Genomic DNA, 21,914 nt, shown 5'->3' on the forward strand with positions numbered 1-21,914 from the left:
ACCATGAAAGAGGATAAGTATTAAGGAAGAAAAGGACAAAGAGAGGCATGGAAATATCTAAGAAAAAGCTACTACCAATGCATTAAGTGTTCTGCAACTAACTGAACCCTACTTTCCAACCTTTACAACCACTCCCAACAACTTTGGGGAGGGGCTGATGGGACAAGTATCAGCACCATAAATCTAAATCTACACGTGGGCGGTGGAGATGGAAGGAAGACAGTATAAAAGAGAGGATAGAGCGAAAACAAGGGGGGCCGGACTGATAACAAAAGAGGAAAAACAACATGTTCAAAATCAACCTCCTCCTCTGATAAGATCCGAGGACAACACTCTCTAGCAGATGGATGTTATCTTTCTTTCTTTATCATTTGGACATGTTGGTCGTGTGTCTAACTCGTTAAGGCCCGAGTTTCCAAATCATCCTCTACAAATTCATTGTATCGGGCTCATTGGACCAAGGCTCTATACATTTTGGACTTGGGCCCCAAATAGTGACCTTATAATAATAAACAGTAAAAAAATTATTTTTTTATTGTTTTCAGTTTTTAGTAAAATAAGCTGTATCCAAACGCACACTAAGTCTAGAATAATTTAGATAGTAGTACTTGCATTACGTGTACTCGTGTAGGATTATGATTATTTTTATTTCTTTATAAGTACATTAACCTACAATGACTTTTAATACTTTGGACCATTTATCTTTAACAACATTCATGAGGATATGGTAAACGAGATACTCCTTGATGAGGACATTGAGAGACAGATCGGTAGGTGTGAAGAAATAAGGAAGAAAGAAGAATAATCTGGAAGGGAAAAGAGATAATAAACATTTGTGAATGAGAAAAAAAAAGATAAAACGGTGAAAGCAAAAAACAGGTAAAGATAAACTAATGTGGTGAGGACAAAACAAATAGGGTCTATAAAAAAATAAAGGAAAATTGTTTGGGATTGGGTAAAGGGCTGGGTTATGATATGGAATTAAATTTATACGATAGTATTTGGTTGATTGGCCCAATTATTTACCTATACATATAAATATTATTTTGTCTTTTTTTGTTAAAACTTAAATGCTTGTAATATTGACGGTAACCTCAAAATGATAACCGGTATTCATCAGTATCGAAATATTGTATTTCTCTAATTAAACTAGAATGGTCTTTGGTATGAAGTTGACTCCTTACTTATACCCCCACAAGGATATTTAGGTGGTTGGTTCATTGGTTTGGGGTATGACGTAACCCTAGATGTCCCAAGTTTAATCCACCACAAACCAAGCTATAGATTCTCAAGGTTTCGAAGTTGTCTAATGGGCAAGGAGTGTAATAGTTCAACCAAAGGCTAGGACACCTAGCTAGGACTATAAATGAACCAAGCAATTTATAAACAACTCGAGCTTAATTCAAGAGAATGCTTATTTATGTTTGTTTGTTTAATAAACAATTCAAACTCTAGGTTTGGGGTATGACGTAAACTTGGATGTCCCAGGTTTAATCCACCACAGACCACGCTATAGATTCTCAAGGTTTTGAAATTGTCTAATTGGCAAGGAGTGTAATGGTTCAACCAAAGGCTAGGACACCTAGGACTATAATTGAACCTAGCAATTTATAAACAGCTCGAGCTTAATTCAAAAGAATGCTTGTTTATGTTTGTTTGTTTAATAAACAATTCAAACTCCATCCCAGGTTTAAACTTGACTATTACGCAGACCAAGCTAAAATATAATAATGTGTTTGTGATTAAGCTTGTAAAACTGAGATACTTTATAACTATATATAATATTATTTTTTATATGTGCACTTGTCTAAAAAAATACTTATAAGAATTGAGATTGAATTGTATAAATTTGTAAATTGGATATAATATCAAATTATAATTTATAATTTTTTATAGGAATAATTTATAGTTAATTGATGATATAAACTATCCATTCGTAGTAAAAATTCATAGTTTTTTAGAGGATTAAAAACTTTGTTATGGTTTTCTAGATATGGGAACATAATAATTTAATCAAGTAACTTATGAACAAACTCGAACTTGTTTGACAAAAAAATTAATCAAGTTTAAATATGTAATCTTGTTTGATGATATTGTATTCAAAATAAAATTAGATAAACATACCTAAACTTTCAATATTCAGGGATGCAACACTTCCTTATCCCAAAAAATAAATGCATGGTTGTAATCACAAAGCATACCATAAGCTTAAAAAAAAAAAGAAAAAAACATATAAATACCACAACATTTTCACATGAAATTTATTTTGTAAGTTTGTAGCATGTTGCTTACGAGTATGCTAGGAGAGGTGCTCATTTAGCCCTTGTTGACAAAAGAGATGATCATCTTCCAACTGTGGCAGAGAAAGCACAAGAACTAGGATCTCGAAGGTAGGTGCAGATGTTTCCAAGGTTGAAGCATGAAAGCAATTTGTTTATGAAACAGTTAATCATTTTGGGCGATGTAAGAGTATGATGTGTTTTCTTTTTTCTATGGCTTTTGTGGAATTATTAATTTGGAATTAATATGTTGTGATTTCCAATTTGTGGTCTTTAGTCTTTATCCAACAGTGGATCATTTGGTGAACAATGGTCGAGTAATAAGGGGTAGCTTTTTCATGGTTGCCTGCACCTAGGATGAGTTTCTACAATGTAAGTAATATGATATACTGTTCCCAATAATTTTCTATTAGCGATGGATTCTTACAAGCAGTGCAGCAATGGTAAGCTTCTTCGAGACATTGCGCGGGTTGAGGTTGGGCCTGAGATCAAAATCACAATTGTGAAACCTGGTTTCATAGAGTCTGAAATGACCCAAGGCAAGTTCTTATTGAAGGAAGGCAAAATGGAAGTTGATAAAAGACTTGAGAGATGTAAGTTATTGGCTTTATTACTTATGCCCCTCTCACTGTGTCACATAATTAGCATACCCTTCTTAGGTGACAGGATAAAGTTCTATCTATACATGTAGTTTTGTTTTTGTTTTTGTTTTTGTTTTTGTTTTTGGGTTAATATTACACTATTTGATAACTTCACTTGGACTAGTATTTTCAAAATCTCAGCATTATATAATTTTTATTATTCTTAACCCATTTGCCCAAATTTCATGTTAATCGAAAGTTATTTACTATTCAATCAATAAACTTGTATGCAAGGTTGTCAAAATCGGGATCCTACGTAGGATCGTTGGAGGTAGGTAAGATCGTGGATCGTAGGATCGAATCGTGGATCGTAAGATCCTACCTATTTTCATATTTTAAGCAAAAATCCTATTGATAATGACTTTGTATGTTATATAATCACTTAAAATATGAATTCATCCATTAAAAAACAAAAATTGCATCATAAAATGTAATTTACACGCACTACATTGTTCTTATGTTATTCTAACGAAACAAAATATATTTAACTTTTGACATAATATATCTAAAAAGTTCAATACATGTTTAATTAGCAACTAAGTACCAAAATATTATCTACACATATGGAAAATGTTTTCCAAATTCTAAGTTCCAAATCCAAAATAAGTTAGGCTAGTTAGCATATAAAAACTAGCTAACTACAAATTTACAATATGTAATTCAAAAAGAGAATGCTCAATCTAAGGTAAACTAGCTAATTACAAATATAAAATCCAAAAGAGAATTCTCATTCTAAAGTTCTTCTAATCTAGTCACTATCATTGTCATATCTCATTTCATCATCTATATCCTTCCTAGTATCAACATCCATGGCGTAATCATCGAAATCCCTAACTCTCTCAAATCCAGGTGGGGGCCGATCACTATCATCATCATTAGAACCATCATCATTCTCATGAAATTCATCACTAACATCATGAACTAGCACACTTTTTCCTTTGGCAGCAACTCTTGAAACCTCATCATCACCTAACATTGATAACCAAAATATACAAATTTTTTTGATAAGTAAAGTATACAAATGTAAATTAGTGATTAGTGGTCACACATTCAAACTATACATTGATAACTTGTATAAATATTAGCTATAAAGGAAGGCTTTAAAGTTATAAATTAATACCTTCATTGTCTTCATCAAAATCTGCACTATCATCTTCTGAATCTACAGAATCTGCTGCTAACCACTCATCATCAGAAGACAAATTCTCCAAACCAATTTCTTCTTTTGTACTCAATGGTTTAGCTCTTTTTTGTTTTATCTTCAAGTTGTACATAACGAAGACCAAGTCATTCATTTTTTTCTGGTGTAAGCGATTTCTCCTTTTTGAATGTACCTATAGTTGTAATAATTTTTGTAAGGTTGAATTTATTCAACCATCTAATTGGCTTTATTCCGTGCCAAATTTGCTTGTAATTCAGCATTTAGTAACCCTGTATTTAGGTGGGTTTGTTGTAAGGGTAGTGAGTGAGATAGAGTGAAGATTGCTCAAGAGTGTGCAAGAAACCAGAGACTCGCGGCTGGGACTCGCGGGTGACTCGCGGCTGCAAGCCGCCAGAAGCAGCACACATGCCAAGCATGCTGGAAGATGAACAGTCATGCTAGCTGGAGCACTACAGGACAAAAAAGGACAACTGGCCATACGGTTAACTCGCGACTGGATCTCGTGACTTAGTCAAGCCGCGAGGTCAAGCCGCGAGCCACCCCTATTTTGTAAAACCTGACGTTTCACATTCCTCTCCCACTCCAGTATAAATACCCCTTTTACCCACGATTGAAAGAGAGCTTCCAGAGAGAATTTTGAGAGAGAAACCCTAAAGAAAAACAAGATTGTTTCACCCACAATCTATACCTTAGAGTCTCTTCAAATTCCTTTACCCTCTTCCTCTCCATTGTCAAATCCTTGAGAGGCATTATACCAAACCTGGTTCTCACCATCATCATCACTGTGAGACAGTTGTTTGGAATTCTGGGAAGCAGTTAGGAAGGAACCAATCTTCATTGGTTGATGCTACGGTTTAGTAGCGGAATCCGGGAAGCTAGAAAAGAAAAAGGTTCGGCGCAATCTCGTTGGAGCAAGAAGCTTGGAGGGCTTAGGTGCACTGGGTAGATTAGGCTTGAAGGGTCTATTGCTGTCCTTGTATCCCAACTGTATTTTCTAGTGGATTGTTTACCGCTTGGAGGGCGGCGGAGAGGTTTTTCGCCGAGGACTTCGGTTTCCTCTTCGATAACACATCGCGTGTTGTCTTTGTGTTTGCATCTTCCTTCCTCTCTATCTTTGCCTTTTTATTATCTGTTGTGGTTTTATTCTGTTATGGCTTAGATAGTCTTTAACCAATTTCGTATTATAGCATGTGTTAAGTTTCCGCACACTAGCTGTTTGACATATTGCTTGTATTGGTTAAGTTGTAATTTGGGGGTCTAAACGTTCAAAGGTGTTTTGTACACGTTTTTGAACTTTCAATTGGTATCAGAGCGGGTACACTGCTATTGGTTTCATTACCATTGTGTGATCCTTGACTCCCTTTTGAGATGGATAGGTCTCAATCCCTAAATGCACCTCCATATTTTGATGGTAGTAATTATGCTTTTTGGAAGGTTCGCATGAGAGCTTTTCTGTGTTCTATTGATGAATCCGTTTGGGATGCTGTTGAGATTGGTTGGACCAAACCTGAGGTAGCCAAATCCACATGGGATAAGGCAGCACTTGCTGCATCTAATGCTAACAGTAAAGTACTCAATGCTATTTTCTGTGGTGTGTCTCCAGATGAATTTCATAGGATTTCTCATATTACCGTTGCCAAAGAAGCATGGGAGATTTTGGAAACCACCTATGAAGGCACGAAGAAAGTGAAAGACACCAAGTTGCAAATGCTGACCACTCGGTTTGAGGAGCTCAAAATGAGTGAGAATGAGTCTTTTGACTCTTTCTATGGGAAGCTAAATGAGGTGGTGGTCAGTAAGTTCAACTTGGGGGAGAAAACGGAGGACTCAAAGATTGTAAGGAAGATCCTTCGATCATTGCCGGAAAGTTTTCGTGCTAAAGTGACAGCAATTGAAGAGAGTAAGGACCTTGATGACATCAAAGTACAGGAGCTGGTTGGTTTTCTGCAGACTTATGAGATGTCGCTGCCCAATCAACGGAAGAGTAAATCTCTTGCTCTAAAGACCATTAATAAGAAGGTGGAAGATCAAGACTCATCGGGAGAAGATGTGGTTGACAAAGATGTTGCTTACCTTGTCAAAAATTTCAGAAAGTTCTTGAAATTCAAAAATAATGGCAAATTTGATGATAAAAGAAAATTCCAAAGTTCTGGAAGGGAGAAAAGGGAATTCAAAAGGAAAGATGGAAAAGAATCCCAACCCACACAAGGTGTCACTTGTTTCGAATGTAACGGACATGGACACTTTAAGAAGGAATGTCCGAATTATTTGAAATCGAAAGGTAAAGTGTATGCCACGACCTTGAGTGACTCGGATTCGTCTGACTCAGAATCTGAAGAGAGCTGTGATGGAGAGGGGAACTATTCGGCTTTTATGACTATTGCTCATGTTGAGTCTTCGGATGAGTTGAATCTGCTTGTACGAGATCTTGGAGAACATAGTGATGATGAATCACTAGGAATTGTTGAAGAATCTGATGCTGAAGAAGATGAAAGTACAGCAAATCTTCAAGAGAATTATAACTCACTCTTGGAGAAGTCGGGTGAGTACACAAGGGTGGCCAAGGCTGCTGTGAGAAAAATGAAGAAGGCTGAGGAGGACTACAAAAGTCTCCTAATCCGATATAGGGAGGCCAAATGTGAGATAGAAACATTGAATGGTGAGTTGTCCGAAGCTTACACAAAAGTAAGATTTCTTGAGAATGAGGTTGTGCAAGCAAATGCTAAAGTAGAGAGGGTCACCACCAAGAAGCTAGATGATGTTATCTCATCTCAAAAGAGCTTTTCAGACAAATCCGAATTGGGATATACCGGAGGAAGTAGTTCATCTAAAAATGTCACTAAAGAAGTGAAGTTTGTAAAGGCCAAAGATCCAGTTGTAGCTAACCTTACTGGTGAGAAGCTCGAGGTGGAGGAGAAGAAGAATGTGGTGAACCAACGGATGTTAAATCCCCGTAATCAGTCTGTGGGCAGGTCTGAATCTCGTGCCAAGTCACGTCCACGACCACAAAGACGTCCTAGAGGAACTTATGTGTGCCATTATTGCGGACTTCAGGGGCATACTAGACCAAATTGCCAAAAGCTGAGAGCAAAGAACAGTGCAACTCCTCAAAGGTCAGGAGGACCCAGAAATGATAGGAGAACTTGGGCAGGTGATCAATCTAGAGATCAAAATGGAGATCCCGGAATGATGAACGTGATGAAGATGATTGGTGCATTCACCAACTGCTTGGAAAGCTTCTCACGAAGGTTTGAAAGCCCTAACTCCCGTACCCAATCCTATAAGGAAATCACCCCAAACGCAAGTGACGTATGGGTGAAAAATGGTACTCATGCATAAGCATTACAACATGTCCATGCATTAATACTTCCTATGCTTTGTGACAATGTTTGTTTGGTTTGCTTGCTGTTTTTGATGTTGGTTGTTTGCTTGTCTACTTGTGAATATTTTTAATTTTGTTTTATCAATCTTTTTGTTTCTTGTGTCAAAAATCCAAAAATCACATAAAAAATTAGAAAATCAAAAAGCTTGATTGACTTTGTTGAGTTTTGTCTCAAAACTTGTTTTGTCTTGTACCTTTGTGCTAATGGCTTTGTGCATTTTCGAGCATTGCTTGTTTTCATGCACTTATATCACTGTGGGAAAAATCTTGAAATCTATGTGATTGTTGTAAATAGATCTTCAAACTTGTCATGAATGATTAGTGAATGGTTATGTTGATCTTGAGACATGCATAGACTTGTGTCTATATATCTTCCCACTCTTTATTTTTGTTTTGCTAAAAAGAGCTCACCAAATGTAAATCTCCAAATGAAAAGAGATATTGAGCTGCAAAAGCCTGTCGCACATTCTAGTATTCGACTAGGAAAAAGGGTAAGCGACCTTATATTAAAGTGAATGTTTATTCAAAAAGCCAAAGGCTTGTTCATTAAAGTGAAATGTCAAATATCACTCTCACAATGAGAGGTGATTGCCTCAAAAGATCAAAAAGATCAAATGTTATGATTAACAGTGGAGTAAAATGTAAAGCTCCAAGTCATGTTATCAAGTTTTGTGGGAGGTCATATATACATATTTCTATAATTGAGATAGGTCACATGATCTAGTGCTAATTGTGTATGCCTTGGTTGAATCGATCATTGAAGCTTCACATTAGACGAAGGACTATCTCATTGTTGATATCCACACACAACACACAAGTTTATGTTCAATAAATGCCATATTCATTTGTGTGATTGTACTTGATGAAATGTGTTTTCACATGCTCAATCTTTGTTAATTCAAGCACAAAAAGATTTTTGAGTGTTTTAGGTGTTTTTTGGAAAGTATTTTGTTTGAAAAATCTGAAAATTTCAAAAATCCAGTTTTGCCCTGTTTTGGCGGCTCAGTCGCGGGTATGTCAAGTCGCGTGCCTTAGTCGCGTCTTCATTGGTCATTTTTGGCGACTTGTTCACGAGTGGAAGGTCCAGTCGCGAGATCCACTCAGAGATTTTCGCGGCTCAGCTCGCGACTCACTCGCGGGTAGACTTTCCAGTCGCGAAAAACACTTAGAAAAATTTCCAAATTTTTGTTCTTAAGTGCTTTGGCGGCTTGAGCTGGCGACTGTGTGGCGACTTAATCAAGTCGCAAAAATCGCGTGTTTGGCAGAAACAGGAGTAGTTTTTAAACCACTTTTCAGTTTTCCCTCGAACTTTTGTGACTGTTCATCTGGTATCTTCTCTCTAAACTATCTTCCTTCCAAACACTTCGTGAATCCATTTTCAAACCTCATTGGTGCTTCATTTCTTATCCAAATCATCAAGAAAAGGTATGGGTTTTGCTTTCTCAATCTCATTTTCCTTTCTCCTGCATATTTTTGTTACCGTTTGGACTGATATTGTGTTCGAAATACTTCTCTCTTTGTGTAATGGGTATGGCGTGTCTTGTTTGATATTGCTCTCACCTGTTTTCATGCTGAGCGGTCACAATGTGTTTTTTATTATTCTGATATTTGCCTATTATTGAGTCTGAAAATCTTTTCTTAAATGGGTTTGGTGTCTATTTGACTTACTCATTTCACTTGCTTAAGTATTGATGTTGGTGTTCGGTATTGGTTACTGAGTTTTTATGATAACATAATGTATGTCTCTCAACCATGTGCTCTAGTATGGATGATTGGTTTCTTCATGTTGAAATATTTTCCCCTTGTTCATATCTCTGGTGGAGTGATTTATGTTATCTGCTCTAAATGTTCGAATGCTGTATCTGTTTGCATTTCATGGTCATGATAACCTGTCTCATTGACAGTTTTGTCAGTTGTGTTGTCTATCTATGTCTTGGTGCACTATCACCATTTTGCTGCACCTGTTATTTTGTGCTTCTTTGTATTGTTGGAAGTTTGGTTGGGTCTGCACTATCTTCAGTTTGTGTTTATATATTGAAATTTTGTTTACACTGAATCTTGTTGACAATTATCTTGTGTGGTATTGTTGTTTGGTTCTTTGCTGTGGGCCTGTTCTCTTGCAGATGTCTCGTCGATCTTCTAGGGGTAAAGACATTGTTGCTGACGAACCAGCAACACCAGTTGCTAAAAGGACTCGACTATCATCTCAGGCATCTCAAGATCCCAATGAGGATAGGTTCAGACTTCCGCTTAACTCACACGTCTACTCAAACGTGTTTGACAAGTCAACCACTATAGTGGAACGGGTGGTAGAGTTCAACACCTTAGGGACCACTTTCATCCCTCGAATCTTTGAGAAACGAGATTGGGCAAACTTGTTCAGGAACTTTGATGATCCAATGGATGAGCTGGTCAAAGAATGCTTCTCCAATGCAACTGATCTTGGACCTGAACTCATTTTCTGGGTCAGAGGAACAGAGTTTAGTGTTACCCCAGACTCCATCGCAGATCTTCTCGGCATCACAAGACCTCAGAATGTGAATATAACTCCTTACGATGAATGAAATCCAGAAGTTGGAGAAATTTTACAAATCCTAGGATACGATCATGAAGTATCCAGTGCAGGAACATCCATCAGCACCGCAAAGTTTGCACCTGAGCTGACCACACTGAAGTTGATCATGTTCACCAATCTCTACCCACTGTCCAACACTACATTCATCAATCTTGGGAGAGCTCTATTTCTTTGTGACCTTATTACAGGAGCCCCCATTGATATATGTGCTCACATCTACTACACCTTGAGGAAGACCGCGTGTCGATCTGCAGCTCGAGGAGTTATTCCATTTTGCAGTCTCATCATGAAGCTCATTCTTCGTGAAGGCATTATTCCTCCTGCAGATGGAAAAATGTTGACTCATCAACGTCCCATTTCCTTGTTCACTCTTCAAGCTAGCAGAAGTCACTCCTCTAAATCACCAAGGAGTGCTCACATCTCTCCGGTTACTCCATCTGCCCCTGACTCAGAGACACCTGCACATACCACATCTACATCACGTGTTGTTCCTGAAGCTTCACCGGCTAGTATTCCGCAAGCACAGACTGCTCCTCATACTGATAGAGTCGGCAGTGTACTTGAGCATATTCAGAAACGCGTTGATGAGCTTGTGGCACTTCTCTACTCCACAAACAACCATGTCCAAATGCGTCTCGAGACTATGGAGAATCAGCTAGATGATATTCAACGAAAGTTGGACGAGAGCCTTTAGCTATTCGTGACAAAAAGGGGGAGAGCATTCAGTAAGGGGGAGAAAAGTTCAAAGGGAAGTGTGCATAGTGATAGGGGGAGTACACACATACTTTTGTCATACTTTTGTTTTTAGTCTTATCCTATAAACTTATGGTTTTAGGTTTATGTTTGTTGGATACTATTTAATGTTTTTATGGGTTTGATACACTGTGTTTTGGTGTATAGCTGTTTCTAACTCATTACTTATACTCTTGGTTTAAACTTTAATATATTTTGATGATGTTATTCAGGATGTTTTTGTGTTTGTACCCATGTGCTTTTGTAAGCTTTTAGGGTTAATGTTTTATGCATAGTTTGTAGGCTTTATGGTATGTACCTTGCGTAATGCAGCCTTTATGCTATGTTGAAATCAGTACTTTAATCTAAATATTCTGCATTTTGGTTTATGTACTGTGCCCTTGTAGGATTGTTCCTAGATGCATATACCTTGTGTGTTATGCATTGGTTGAGTGTTGAGCATACAAGTGTCTTGCCTTGTGCTTGTTAACTTGTATGTCCTTGTGTTCAGTGTGAATGAGCACTGTGATCAGTACCTTGTGGTGTTCACTTGGTTGATCAAGCCATGGTTTGTTTCTTAACTCCATCTTTGCTTGATCACATATTGCCTGTTTCATATGCATTTATAATTTTCTGCTTACAATGATCATGGTGTATTATTGTGTTTCAGGAGTATTATGTTCATATGATTCAAGTGCTTCATAGCTTCTAGAGTTAGGTGTGAGTGAGTTTTGTTCAACTGTTCCCAACTCACATGTTAAGTCCAGAGTCTGTTTTAGGGTTTTGTCACGGAATAGCCAAAGGGGGAGATTGTAAGGTTGAATTTATTCAACCATCTAATTGGCTTTATTCCGTGCCAAATTTGCTTGTAATTCAGCATTTAGTAACCCTGTATTTAGGTGGGTTTGTTGTAAGGGTAGTGAGTGAGATAGAGTGAAGATTGCTCAAGAGTGTGCAAGAAAACAGAGACTCGCGGCTGGGACTCGCGGGTGACTCGTGGCTGCAAGCCGCCAGAAGCAGCACACGTGCCAAGCATGCTGGAAGATGAACAGTCATGCTAGCTGGAGCACTACAGGACAAAACAGGACAACTGGCCATACGGTTAACTCGCGACTGGATCTCGCGACTTAGTCAAGCAGCGAGGTCAAGCCGTGAGCCACCCCTGTTTTGTAAAACCTGACGTTTCACATTCCTCTCCCACTCCAGTATAAATACCCCTTTTACCCACGATTGAAAGAGAGCTTCCAGAGAGAATTTTGAGAGAGAAACCCTAAAGAAAAACAAGATTGTTTCACCCACAATCTATACCTTAGAGTCTCTTCAAATTCCTGTACTCTCTTCCTCTCCATTGTCAAATCCTTGAGAGGCATTATACCAAACCTGGTTCTCACCATCATCATCACTGTGAGACAGTTGTTTGGATTTCTGGGAAGCAGTTAGGAAGGAACCAATCTTCATTGGTTGATGCTACGGTCTAGTAGCGGAATCCGGGAAGCTAGAAAAGAAAAAGGTTCAGCGCAACCTCGTTGGAGCAAGAAGCTTGGAGGGCTTAGGTGCACTGGGTAGATTAGGCTTGGAGGGTCTATTGCTGTTCTTGTATCCCAACTGTATTTTCTAGTGGATTGTTTACCGCTTGGAGGGCGGCGGAGAGGTTTTTCGCCGAGGACTTCAGTTTCCTCTTCGATAACACATCGCGTGTTGTCTTTGTGTTTACATCTTCCTTCCTCTCTATCTTTGCCTTTTTATTATCTGCTGTGGTTTTATTCTGTTATGGCTTAGATAGTCTTTAACCAATTTCGTATTATAGCATGTGTTAAGTTTCCGCACACTAGCTGTTTGACATATTGCTTGTATTGGTTAAGTTGTAATTTGGGGGTCTAAACGTTCAAAGGTGTTTTGTACACATTTTTGAACTTTCTATTTTAATTGAGAATTCTCAAACACAGGGGAGGGGGGAAGAAACAAACTTTTACTAAGAAAGAAAATGGAAAACCATCTTGTCATAATATACCAAAGTCATTTGGTCTTACCATTTCAAACGCACTCCAATTTCTTTCACAACCAGATGAGCTACATGTTAAGCTCAATATTCTTATAGCAAATTTTTTCAATTCAGGACAGTCATCTCCATATGAGTCCCACCATTCAGCTGATACATATATGAATTATAATATCTTAGTCTTAAGAATAAAATTTACAACTAATAAAGATGAATTTGAATGTAAAACAAAAAACAAAAAACAAAATTGTTACCTGGCTGTTTAGTATCTCTGGCTAGTATGGCAGCTTCAATACCAAAGAGTCCCTTTGCTTGTTTGAATTTTTCAAGTTGCATATCTATCTTTTTCCTATCACTAACTTCTGGAACCATTCGTTGAAGACACGTATATAGTCCTAATTTAATATCTGAACCCGGATCAAAAGAAGGATCATAATGAATAGAAGGGTTCAAATAGTATCCCGCAGCATGCAAAGGCCTATGAAGTTGCATTTCCCATCGATCATCAATAATATCCCATATCTCTTTGTAACTACAATTTAAAACAGTGGATATTATATTAAAAAAAAAGAATATATATTTAATAAGCTAATGAATTAAAAGCAAACGTAAATTTAAGGAAGATATAAATAAAATGGTTACCTCTTTTGAACATTATTGAAATTTTTCTGTATTTCTTCTTTTGCTTTTTCCATTTCTTGATAAATGAATCCCATTGGAGGTGTATCAGAATCAACTAGGCGAAGCACCTTTAAAAGGGGTATTGCGGCCTTCAAGCATTTGACAACAAGTCGCCAAAAGCCATTGTTATCCATAACTATGGCATGAATTCTTTTCCCTTCTTTTGTTTTTGCAAATTTACTACACCTCCATTGTTCAGAAGAAAACATTTCCATCAATTCTCCTTTGAACTCATTAAGGCATGACAATGTCAAATATGATGTTGCAAATCTAGTGGCAGCAGGTCTAATCAATTCCCTCCCTTTAGTGAAATCCCTCAACCAATTTAAAAGCATAGCTCTAGAATATATGAACGTTGTAATCTTCTTCCCCTTTGCAATTGTGTACTTATGGTCCTTAATCTTTTTTTCAAAATCCTCAAGTATCAAATCCAAGCAATGGGCAGCACATGGAGTCCAAAACAGGCACTTTCTCTTCTGCATCAACATCTCTCCAGCTAGTTTGTAGTTAGCAGCATTGTCAGTCACCAATTGCACAACATTCTCCTCTCCAACCCTATCGACAACTTCATCTAACATTTGACAAACTTTTTCAGCTGTTTTAGATATGTTAGATGTGTCTATAGAGTATAGGAAAATGGTTCATTTGGGACTATTCACCAAAAAATTACAAATGGATCTCCTTTTCTTATCAGACCAGCCATCAGACATAATTGAACAACCTGTTTTTTTCCATTCAACCTTATATTCTTCAAGCATTTGTTGTGTAAAATCTACCTCTTTCTTCAAGCATGTCTCCCTAATCTCATGATAGGAAGGAGGCTTGAGGCCAATCCCAAATCTTGAAATCATATCAATCATTTGCAGAAACTCCGGATTTTTGACACAATTAAAAGGGATGGCACTAGTGTAGAAGAATCTAGCAATTTGTTGGATCACTAGATCACGTTCTCCTTTTTTAAACACACGATTCATTGTTACTTGCTTATTTTTTGTAACAAACTTATCCATGGAGCCTATGTGTTTGCCCCTCCCTTTTGATGAATGTAGTTACTTCAACTAATTCATCATCATTGCCATCATCCTCTTCTTCTATAGTATACCACCTTTTCTTTTTTATAGATGCTTCAGATTGGGCATACAAAAGAGTCACAAATTTTTCCCTCACCTTTTCTGGCACACTAGGACAAGCTGAAACATTTTTCCTAGTCCCAGCTAAATGATGCTTCAGCCTATATATACCCCCACTATGAATTTCTTTGCAATAATTACATTGAACTTGCCTTGAACCTACTTCAACACCATGTTCCCATCCCAGGTCAGACCTATTTCCTGGTGCATTTTTTCGCTTAATTTTCTTTCTAGCCAAATTAGACATTGTATATTTGTACTAGAGCTGCAAAAAAAGACACCAAGATACAGAGCATGCTCAAAAAAATCACACAGAAAATTCATCAAACAGGTTATGTGCAATTCTAAACTACTAATTGTGTTTACTAATATTTCTCAAAGAATCAAATACTAAAGACCCTGTTTCTTAATTTTTCAAATTTTACTTAATTTAGTTAACAAAATAGAAAAATAAAAACATAAACACAACACAACACAACAATCTGGAATCAAGCTATCAAAGTGAAAATAAATGATAAACTACTAACTTAATAAGTACTAACTACCAAAATAGATTACCAGAAAGCTTAAAGGCAGCAATGGCTCACGGCAACATCATTTACAGGGCTGAGAGGTGCTGGGATTTTGACAGAGGATTGACTCGATTGAGGAGGTGCGGGACTAAGGTGTTGGTTTTTGAATGTTTCTAAATGTTTCTAAATACTTAAGAAAGATTGAAAGCAGCAATAGCTCACCATTGAGAGGGCTGAGTGCTGGGTTTTTGACAGGGGACTGTGGAGGCGCGCGGGACAGAGCTGCTGCGTTCTGGAGGTTTTGACAGAGAAGTGAGCAGGTGCGACCGTGCGGGACTGAGGTGCTGGTTTTTGAATGCTTCTAAATACTTAAGAAAGATTGAGAGTAGCAATAGTTCACCATTGAGAGGGTTGAGTGCTGGGTTTTTAACAGGGGAGTCGGACTGTGGAGGCGCGCGGGAGGGAGCAGGTGCGTCGTGCGTGTTGAGTGTTGAGTCTGTTGACTGCTGAAGCTTTTAAGTGTTTCTAAATATTTAGGTTTTGTTTGAAAACTTAACTTAAGTAGTATAGGTTTTTTTGGGATTTTATTTTGAGAGAGGGGTAATTTAGGACTTTAATTCATTGGGCTTGTGGGTATTGGACCTTTAGGTGGGCCGGGCATTATTTTACTGGACTTACCCAAATGACCCAAATGAATCCCACTTAAAAAAAAAAAAAAAAAAAAAAAAAAAAAAAAAAAAAAAAAAAAAAGCCTAATGGTAGGATCGGTAGGATCCCATACGATCCTACGATCCTATACGATCCTACACGATCCTACAAACAATCCTAACATTTTTGTGATCCTGCTACGATTTTAATCTTTTTGGTGAGGTGGGATCGTAAAATCGTGCGATTTTACGATCCGGATCGCGATTTTGACAACCTTGCTTGTATGTTCAATATGTTGTTTATATTTTAAATTTTTTTTTTTTTTTAATTTAAACATTTTATGGAGGAAAGAGCAATTGAAACCTGATCATCTTAATATTTCATACTTTAAGAGTATAAAAGGCAATGTAATTAATCCAATATTGTAATTGTAAAAAAAATCATCCAAAATGATGTAATATTGACAAAAATTATGTACGTTTTTAGACCCCTTAAACACAACCAAATTAACCTAGTTATTTAGCCAAGTGATTAACTTAGGTAAATTATGCAGATCTAGGTTAACACATATAAGTCATATCATTGACAAGCGTGGAAAATAAAGAACACAACGATATGATAACTTAGGAAAACCAAACCGGTAAAAAACCTGGGGAGAATTTAACCTAACCATCCTCAAGGTAAAACAAATCCACTATGAAAGAATTGAAGTTTACATAATAGCGACTTATACCACTAACATCCTATTGTTACCTCAAATAGGAAACTTACTACCACGACCACGTGATAGCTCCGAGTCCACGTACTACTTCTTTCTTGGATTCACAGCCAGTACAAGCACTCCTGTCTGTGTATCTTTAAGCTCTTGAAACAGCAACTGAATTGATCACCAAGCTCTCGACATTAATCTTAAGATTGGAAATCCTAAGTGTGTATGAAGGCAAACACCTTTAGATCTCACAAGAGATTTACACACACATCATAAAGAGCAACCTCAAAATGTGACTAGGGTTTCTCCTTTTATACATAAGGCAAAACATAAAACCCTACACGTCAAACGGGCTTAGGCTAAATTAGAAAATTCTGCAGAAAAACAATTTGCACGAGCTTTGATCGATTGAGCCAGGTAGGTTTACATGGTCCTATATATTGACTGAGAACCTTACCTTGTAATAATCCCTACTACATATAATGGAAAATGCTAAAAATTACAAAATTTCTTTAAAATACTGATAAATGAATATGACGATGAATATGATCAATACCATTTAAATAATATTATAGTAAATATCTTAATAATTTTTTTTATAAGACTTACGTAATAAAATTTATAATATTTCTAACATAGCGTTTTGTTTTGTTTTGGTTTTTTTTTTTTTTTTTTTTTTTTTTTTTTTTTTTTTTTTTTTGGGTTGCATAAAGAGGGAAGAACTTATATGTAATTTCTACTCATAACTTATAGCCATTATGTAACTTCTAGTCTCTCAAAACATTTTTTCTTTCTTTTTCTGAATGGTGATATTTGCTTAGATTGAAATGCCATGGATGCCAGTTGAGTCAACAGAGAGGTGTGCCAAAGCAATTGTGGACAGCACTTGCAAAGAAGACATGTACTTGACTATGCCATCTTGGGTGAGGGTGGGATTCTGGATGAGGGTCTTATGTCCTGAAGTTTTTGAGTGGTGTTTGCACTCAATGTTAGTGAATCGCCCACGCACTCGTCAAAATAAGGACCGCTAGCTGAAACATTAGTGTTTTATTTAAGCCAATAAATTCTAAGCAGAATTAATGGAGAGCTCCCTATGATTTAGATCGGAAGGTTTTATTATTATTTGTGCAAATAAAAACTATATTGTACTATATAAAGAGATTTTTTATTATGTTCAGAGCAGAATTTGTTTTTCTTTTCTTGGGATAAATTTTCAGCTCAAAACTAAAATGTCATTTTGATATATTAAATAAATACCTGGGCATGAAGTACATAACGTTGTTGGAAGTCATCATACCAAATTAGATGAGTTGTTGGTCGTTGACAGTTATACTATATCAACCAAGATCAACCATATCGTTTCACTATAAATTAGATGTGTTATTTAGGACCCGTTTGGTAAGAGATTTCTAGTAACATTGTTTAAGTTTTGTGAAAATACGTGTGAGTAAAAAAGTGAGTGAAAATACGTGTTAAGGTGTTTAAACAACAATTTTTGTTGTTTAAACACCGTTACCAAACGGTTCCTTAGTTTTCCATTGAGCATGTTGATTGTGATGAATGTTTAACCTATATCTAAATAAGTTAATCATATTGAGGTTTTCAGGGATTTAAAACATAACAAGATACATAACCAAATACATAATTGATCAATGAGTTGTTGGTTGTTGACAATTATAGTTGTTCATGACTAGCTACTATACCAACCAAGATCCACCGTATCCTTTCACTATAAATGCCATAAACCTAATTGTTCTATTTGGAGTTTGGAATAAGGATTATAAATAGCTTTTTATACCTATATCTAGGCTTCATACTTTTTTTTTTCCTGCAAAATAATTACATAAATCTTTTGTTGAAATATATTTTTCCTTCCTAAAATTTAAAAATTAGTAATCCTTTTTTTGAAAATTTTGAAAGAGGTCAATTTTTATTGTCTTTCATCCTTTGCTATCCAAAGATATGTCAATATTATTGATCCTCTTTAACCCTAATCCCCCACTTCTTTTGGTAATATATGGAGTTTAATAAATTTTTGACTGCTCTATTTAGTACTGGAGCTGGTGGTAGTAGTCCTCCCCCCCCCCACACCCCCCGCGCCCAAAAATTTATTAGGGGGCAGGAAATTTAAGGCTCAAATATGTAACAACATGACAAAGATAAATGTTTATTTCAAGTGTTTAATTATTATTATTTTATTTATATCTGTTAGAATTGTTGTTGATATTGTGAGTGAGAGAGAAGAGAAAGAAAACTGAAAAAGAAAAAAGAAGAAGTGATTAAGCTTGACTGTTTATGTTGACAATAGTGTGTGTATATATATATATATATAATCCTTTGTTAAGTCTAGAATAAACTTAGATCGTAGTACTTGCATTACGTGTAGGATTATGATTTTTTTTTTCCTTTATAAGTACATTAACCTACAATGACTTTTAATACTTTGGACCATTTTATCTTTAACAACATTCATGAGGATATGGTAAACGACATACTCCTTGACAAGGACATTGAGAGACAGATCTGTAGGTGTGAAGAAATAAGGAAGAAAGAAGAATAATCTGGAAGGAAAAAGAGATAAGAAACATCTGTGAATGAGAAAAAAGGTGAACACAAAAAAAGAAGGTAAATATAAACTAATGTGGAGCGGACAAAACAAGAGGAGAAAAAAAAAGGGAAAATCGTTTGGTCTTGGGTAATGGGCTGGGTTATGATATGAGTTTAAATTTATACAATAGTATTCGGTTGATTGGCCCAATTAATTACCTATACATTTATATATATATATATATATACACACACTATTGTCAACATAAACTAATGTCAATCCCACAACAACTTTAGGAGGATGATTCAACTTAATCCTGGAGGAAGGTTCTTTCTCTTCATGGGATTCAAAATGAGGTAGGCATGTCTGCTGAACCTTCTACAACACTTGGAGTGGCAAGAGTACTTAGAGATACGGGCTCTTGATCAACAAGTTCTTGAACATCCTTGGGCTCGGGAAAAAGAATTTCTTTGGGAATCTCCTCACTAATTTTCTTAGAACCGGATTTTGAAGTTTCATCGATTACAACATTCACAATTTCCACCACCTTCTTGGTTCTTTTGTTGTATACCTGATAAGTCTTTTTTGTAGAGGAGTATCCCAGAAATATTCCTTCATCGCTTCAGGAGTCAAATTTTTCCACATTCTCTCTATCATTGAGAATGAAACAAGTACTTCCAAAGATTCTAAAATATTTGACATTTGGCTTCCTTCCCTTCCATAACTCATAGGGAGTCTTCTTGGTACCGGGTCTAAAATATACCTTGTTAACCATATGACATGGAGTGTTTTTATGCAGCATGGCTCTAGCTATCTCTTGAATAACCCTATTCTTTCGTTGTACTACACCATTCTGCTAAGGAGTAATAGGAGCAGAGAATTCTTGAGATATACCTGATTTAGTGCAAAAGGACTCCATGTAAGAGTTCTCGAATTCTTTATCGTGATCACTTCGAATTTGATCAATCTTTAAGCTCTTCTCATTCTGCAATCTTGTGCACAAGGCTTCAATATACTCAAGAGCATACGACTTGGATCTTAAAAGAATGACCCAAGTGTACCTAGTGAAGTAATCTACCACAACCATGATGTATCTCTTTCCACCAAGAGACTCAGTTATAGTTGGACCCATGAGATCCAGGTGTAGTAGCTCCAATGGTCTAGATGTAGCGGATGTCTGAGTGCTCGGATGTTTGGCTTTTGTCTGTTTCTCAAGTTGACACGATCCACACACCACATTGTTCACTCTACTGAGCTTTGGTAACCCCAAAACTAATTCATGCTTAGATACAATTGAAAGATGTTTGTTACTAGCATGTCCCATCCTTTGATGCCATAGATCTTCATTCGGTAGATGAATGCTATTTCGCAAAATATCAGCAACAGGGGCCAAACCATAACAATTGTCTAGAGTGCGAACACCACTTATGAACTTCTTTCCAGACACATTCAACACAAGGCATTTCCCTTTTGAGAACAGCACCATAAATTCTTGATCACATATCTGACTTATGCTCAACAAGTTCACTCTCAGTCCTTCTACATATAGGACATTTGCAATGTCTGGCAGTCCAGGTAGAGAGATGATTCCTTTTCCTTTGATCTGTGATTTGCTCCCATCACCGAAAGTGACATTACCACCTTTCTTAGACTCGAATACCTTAAAGAGAGATTTGTCTCCAGTCATGTGTCTTGAGCAACCGCTGTCAAGGTACCATAAACATGTATCCATTACCTTAAATGCGGACTTCATCATAAAGCACACTTCATGCTTAGATGATAAATCAGTAGGAATGATGTTTTCTCTCATCTATCATTTATGAACAAAGCTTTTAACTTTCACTCTTCTTAGACAAACTCCTCTGCACATTTTCATAATGAGACAGTCTAGTTTCTTCTTTGTTATGCTAAGATCTTTTCCAATGATCATCATGATGGATTTCAAATAACTTTTAGACTTGCATTTTTTGATACACTCAATCAAGTAGAGATTAGAAAAACAAGATGTGTTTCAAAGCAAAGATCTTTTCATGTCGATTGCAGTCATAACAATAGGGGTCAATGGATCACATAGCAAAGATTAACTCTAATCAAAGTGTGCCCGTTCTAATACCACTTGATAGGCCAACAATGTATTGACCCCCTTGTGATGAATTAACCAATTAATTAGCCAAGTTAATTAATTAATTCAATTTGCATGCAATAAGCGTGGTAACAGAAACAAATCACCAACTAAGTTAAAATGTAGCGGAAAATACATTGACACGGTGATTTGTTTATGAATGGGGAAAACCTACACTGCAAAAATCCCACCCGGTGGTTTTAAGGTCACCACTCCCGAGAATCCACTATTATCACAACAAGCAGTTCCAAGTAAAGGAATCTTCAGTACCTTATACCAACCTACAGTTGAACCCTTATTCCAATACCCAATTGGACTTATTCTGTAATGACAATCTCTCCTTTCAATGCATGGCTCCAAGTACGTGACTAACCAATTCGATGCGTGGATCCCAATATGCGGATTACACACCAACTTGAGAAGGATGTTGGCTGCAAAGTTCTTCAGTTCATCAACACGATGAAGATCATGAAGCTCTTTGGTTACAAAACCCTATAGTGTACAAACACAACAGCTTCTTAAAGAGGAAGATAAACTAAGGCATATGTCTCCTGTTCACAATATGCTTGTGAAAAACTTTAGAATTAAGGTGCATTAGTTGTGATGGCCCTTAAAACATCTATACATGGATTAGAGTGAAATCATATCTGGAAAACTGATTTTCTTAAAATCTAGCACTTCTTCACTTGATTCTTGGATAGACTTGCATGGTTTTAACACTTGAACTTGAAACCTTGTTCCTTGAAGCATTAAATACATTCTAGATCTATCCAATTACAAATAAAGTGTGTTTT

The 21,914-nt window shown here is 36.6% G+C and overlaps 1 protein-coding gene across 1 annotated transcript; it reads right to left on the minus strand.

Annotated features, from left to right (window-relative positions):
* Nucleotides 1-3,629: 3,629 nt before the first annotated feature.
* Nucleotides 3,630-14,088, minus strand: LOC126701906 (uncharacterized). Its single transcript, XM_050400347.1, has 5 exons — nucleotides 13,413-14,088; nucleotides 13,025-13,302; nucleotides 12,802-12,920; nucleotides 4,041-4,254; nucleotides 3,630-3,889 (listed from the first exon to the last, which is right to left on the minus strand). Exons 1-5 carry the CDS (start codon nucleotides 14,027-14,029, stop codon nucleotides 3,669-3,671), a joined length of 1,449 nt encoding a protein of 482 aa, XP_050256304.1. The 5' UTR covers nucleotides 14,030-14,088; the 3' UTR covers nucleotides 3,630-3,668.
* Between the last annotated feature and the right edge of the window lie 7,826 nt (nucleotides 14,089-21,914).

The sequence above is a fragment of the Quercus robur genome, chromosome 10 (assembly GCF_932294415.1).
Source record: "Quercus robur chromosome 10, dhQueRobu3.1, whole genome shotgun sequence".
Classification (NCBI taxonomy): domain Eukaryota; kingdom Viridiplantae; phylum Streptophyta; class Magnoliopsida; order Fagales; family Fagaceae; genus Quercus; species Quercus robur.

What these genes read in the sequence shown, in the direction of transcription:
- LOC126701906 (XM_050400347.1), bottom strand. Translation starts at nt 14,029, where the DNA reads ATGTTAGATGAAGTTGTCGATAGGGTTGGAGAGGAGAATGTTGTGCAA. An exon ending in TTCAATAATGTTCAAAAGAG is followed by an intron (nt 13,303 to 13,412) that starts GTAACCATTTTA and finishes TTTAAATTGTAG; the next exon opens with TTACAAAGAGATATGGGATA. An exon ending in TTTTGATGAAGACAATGAAG is followed by an intron (nt 3,890 to 4,040) that starts GTATTAATTTAT and finishes TATCAATGTTAG; the next exon opens with GTGATGATGAGGTTTCAAGA.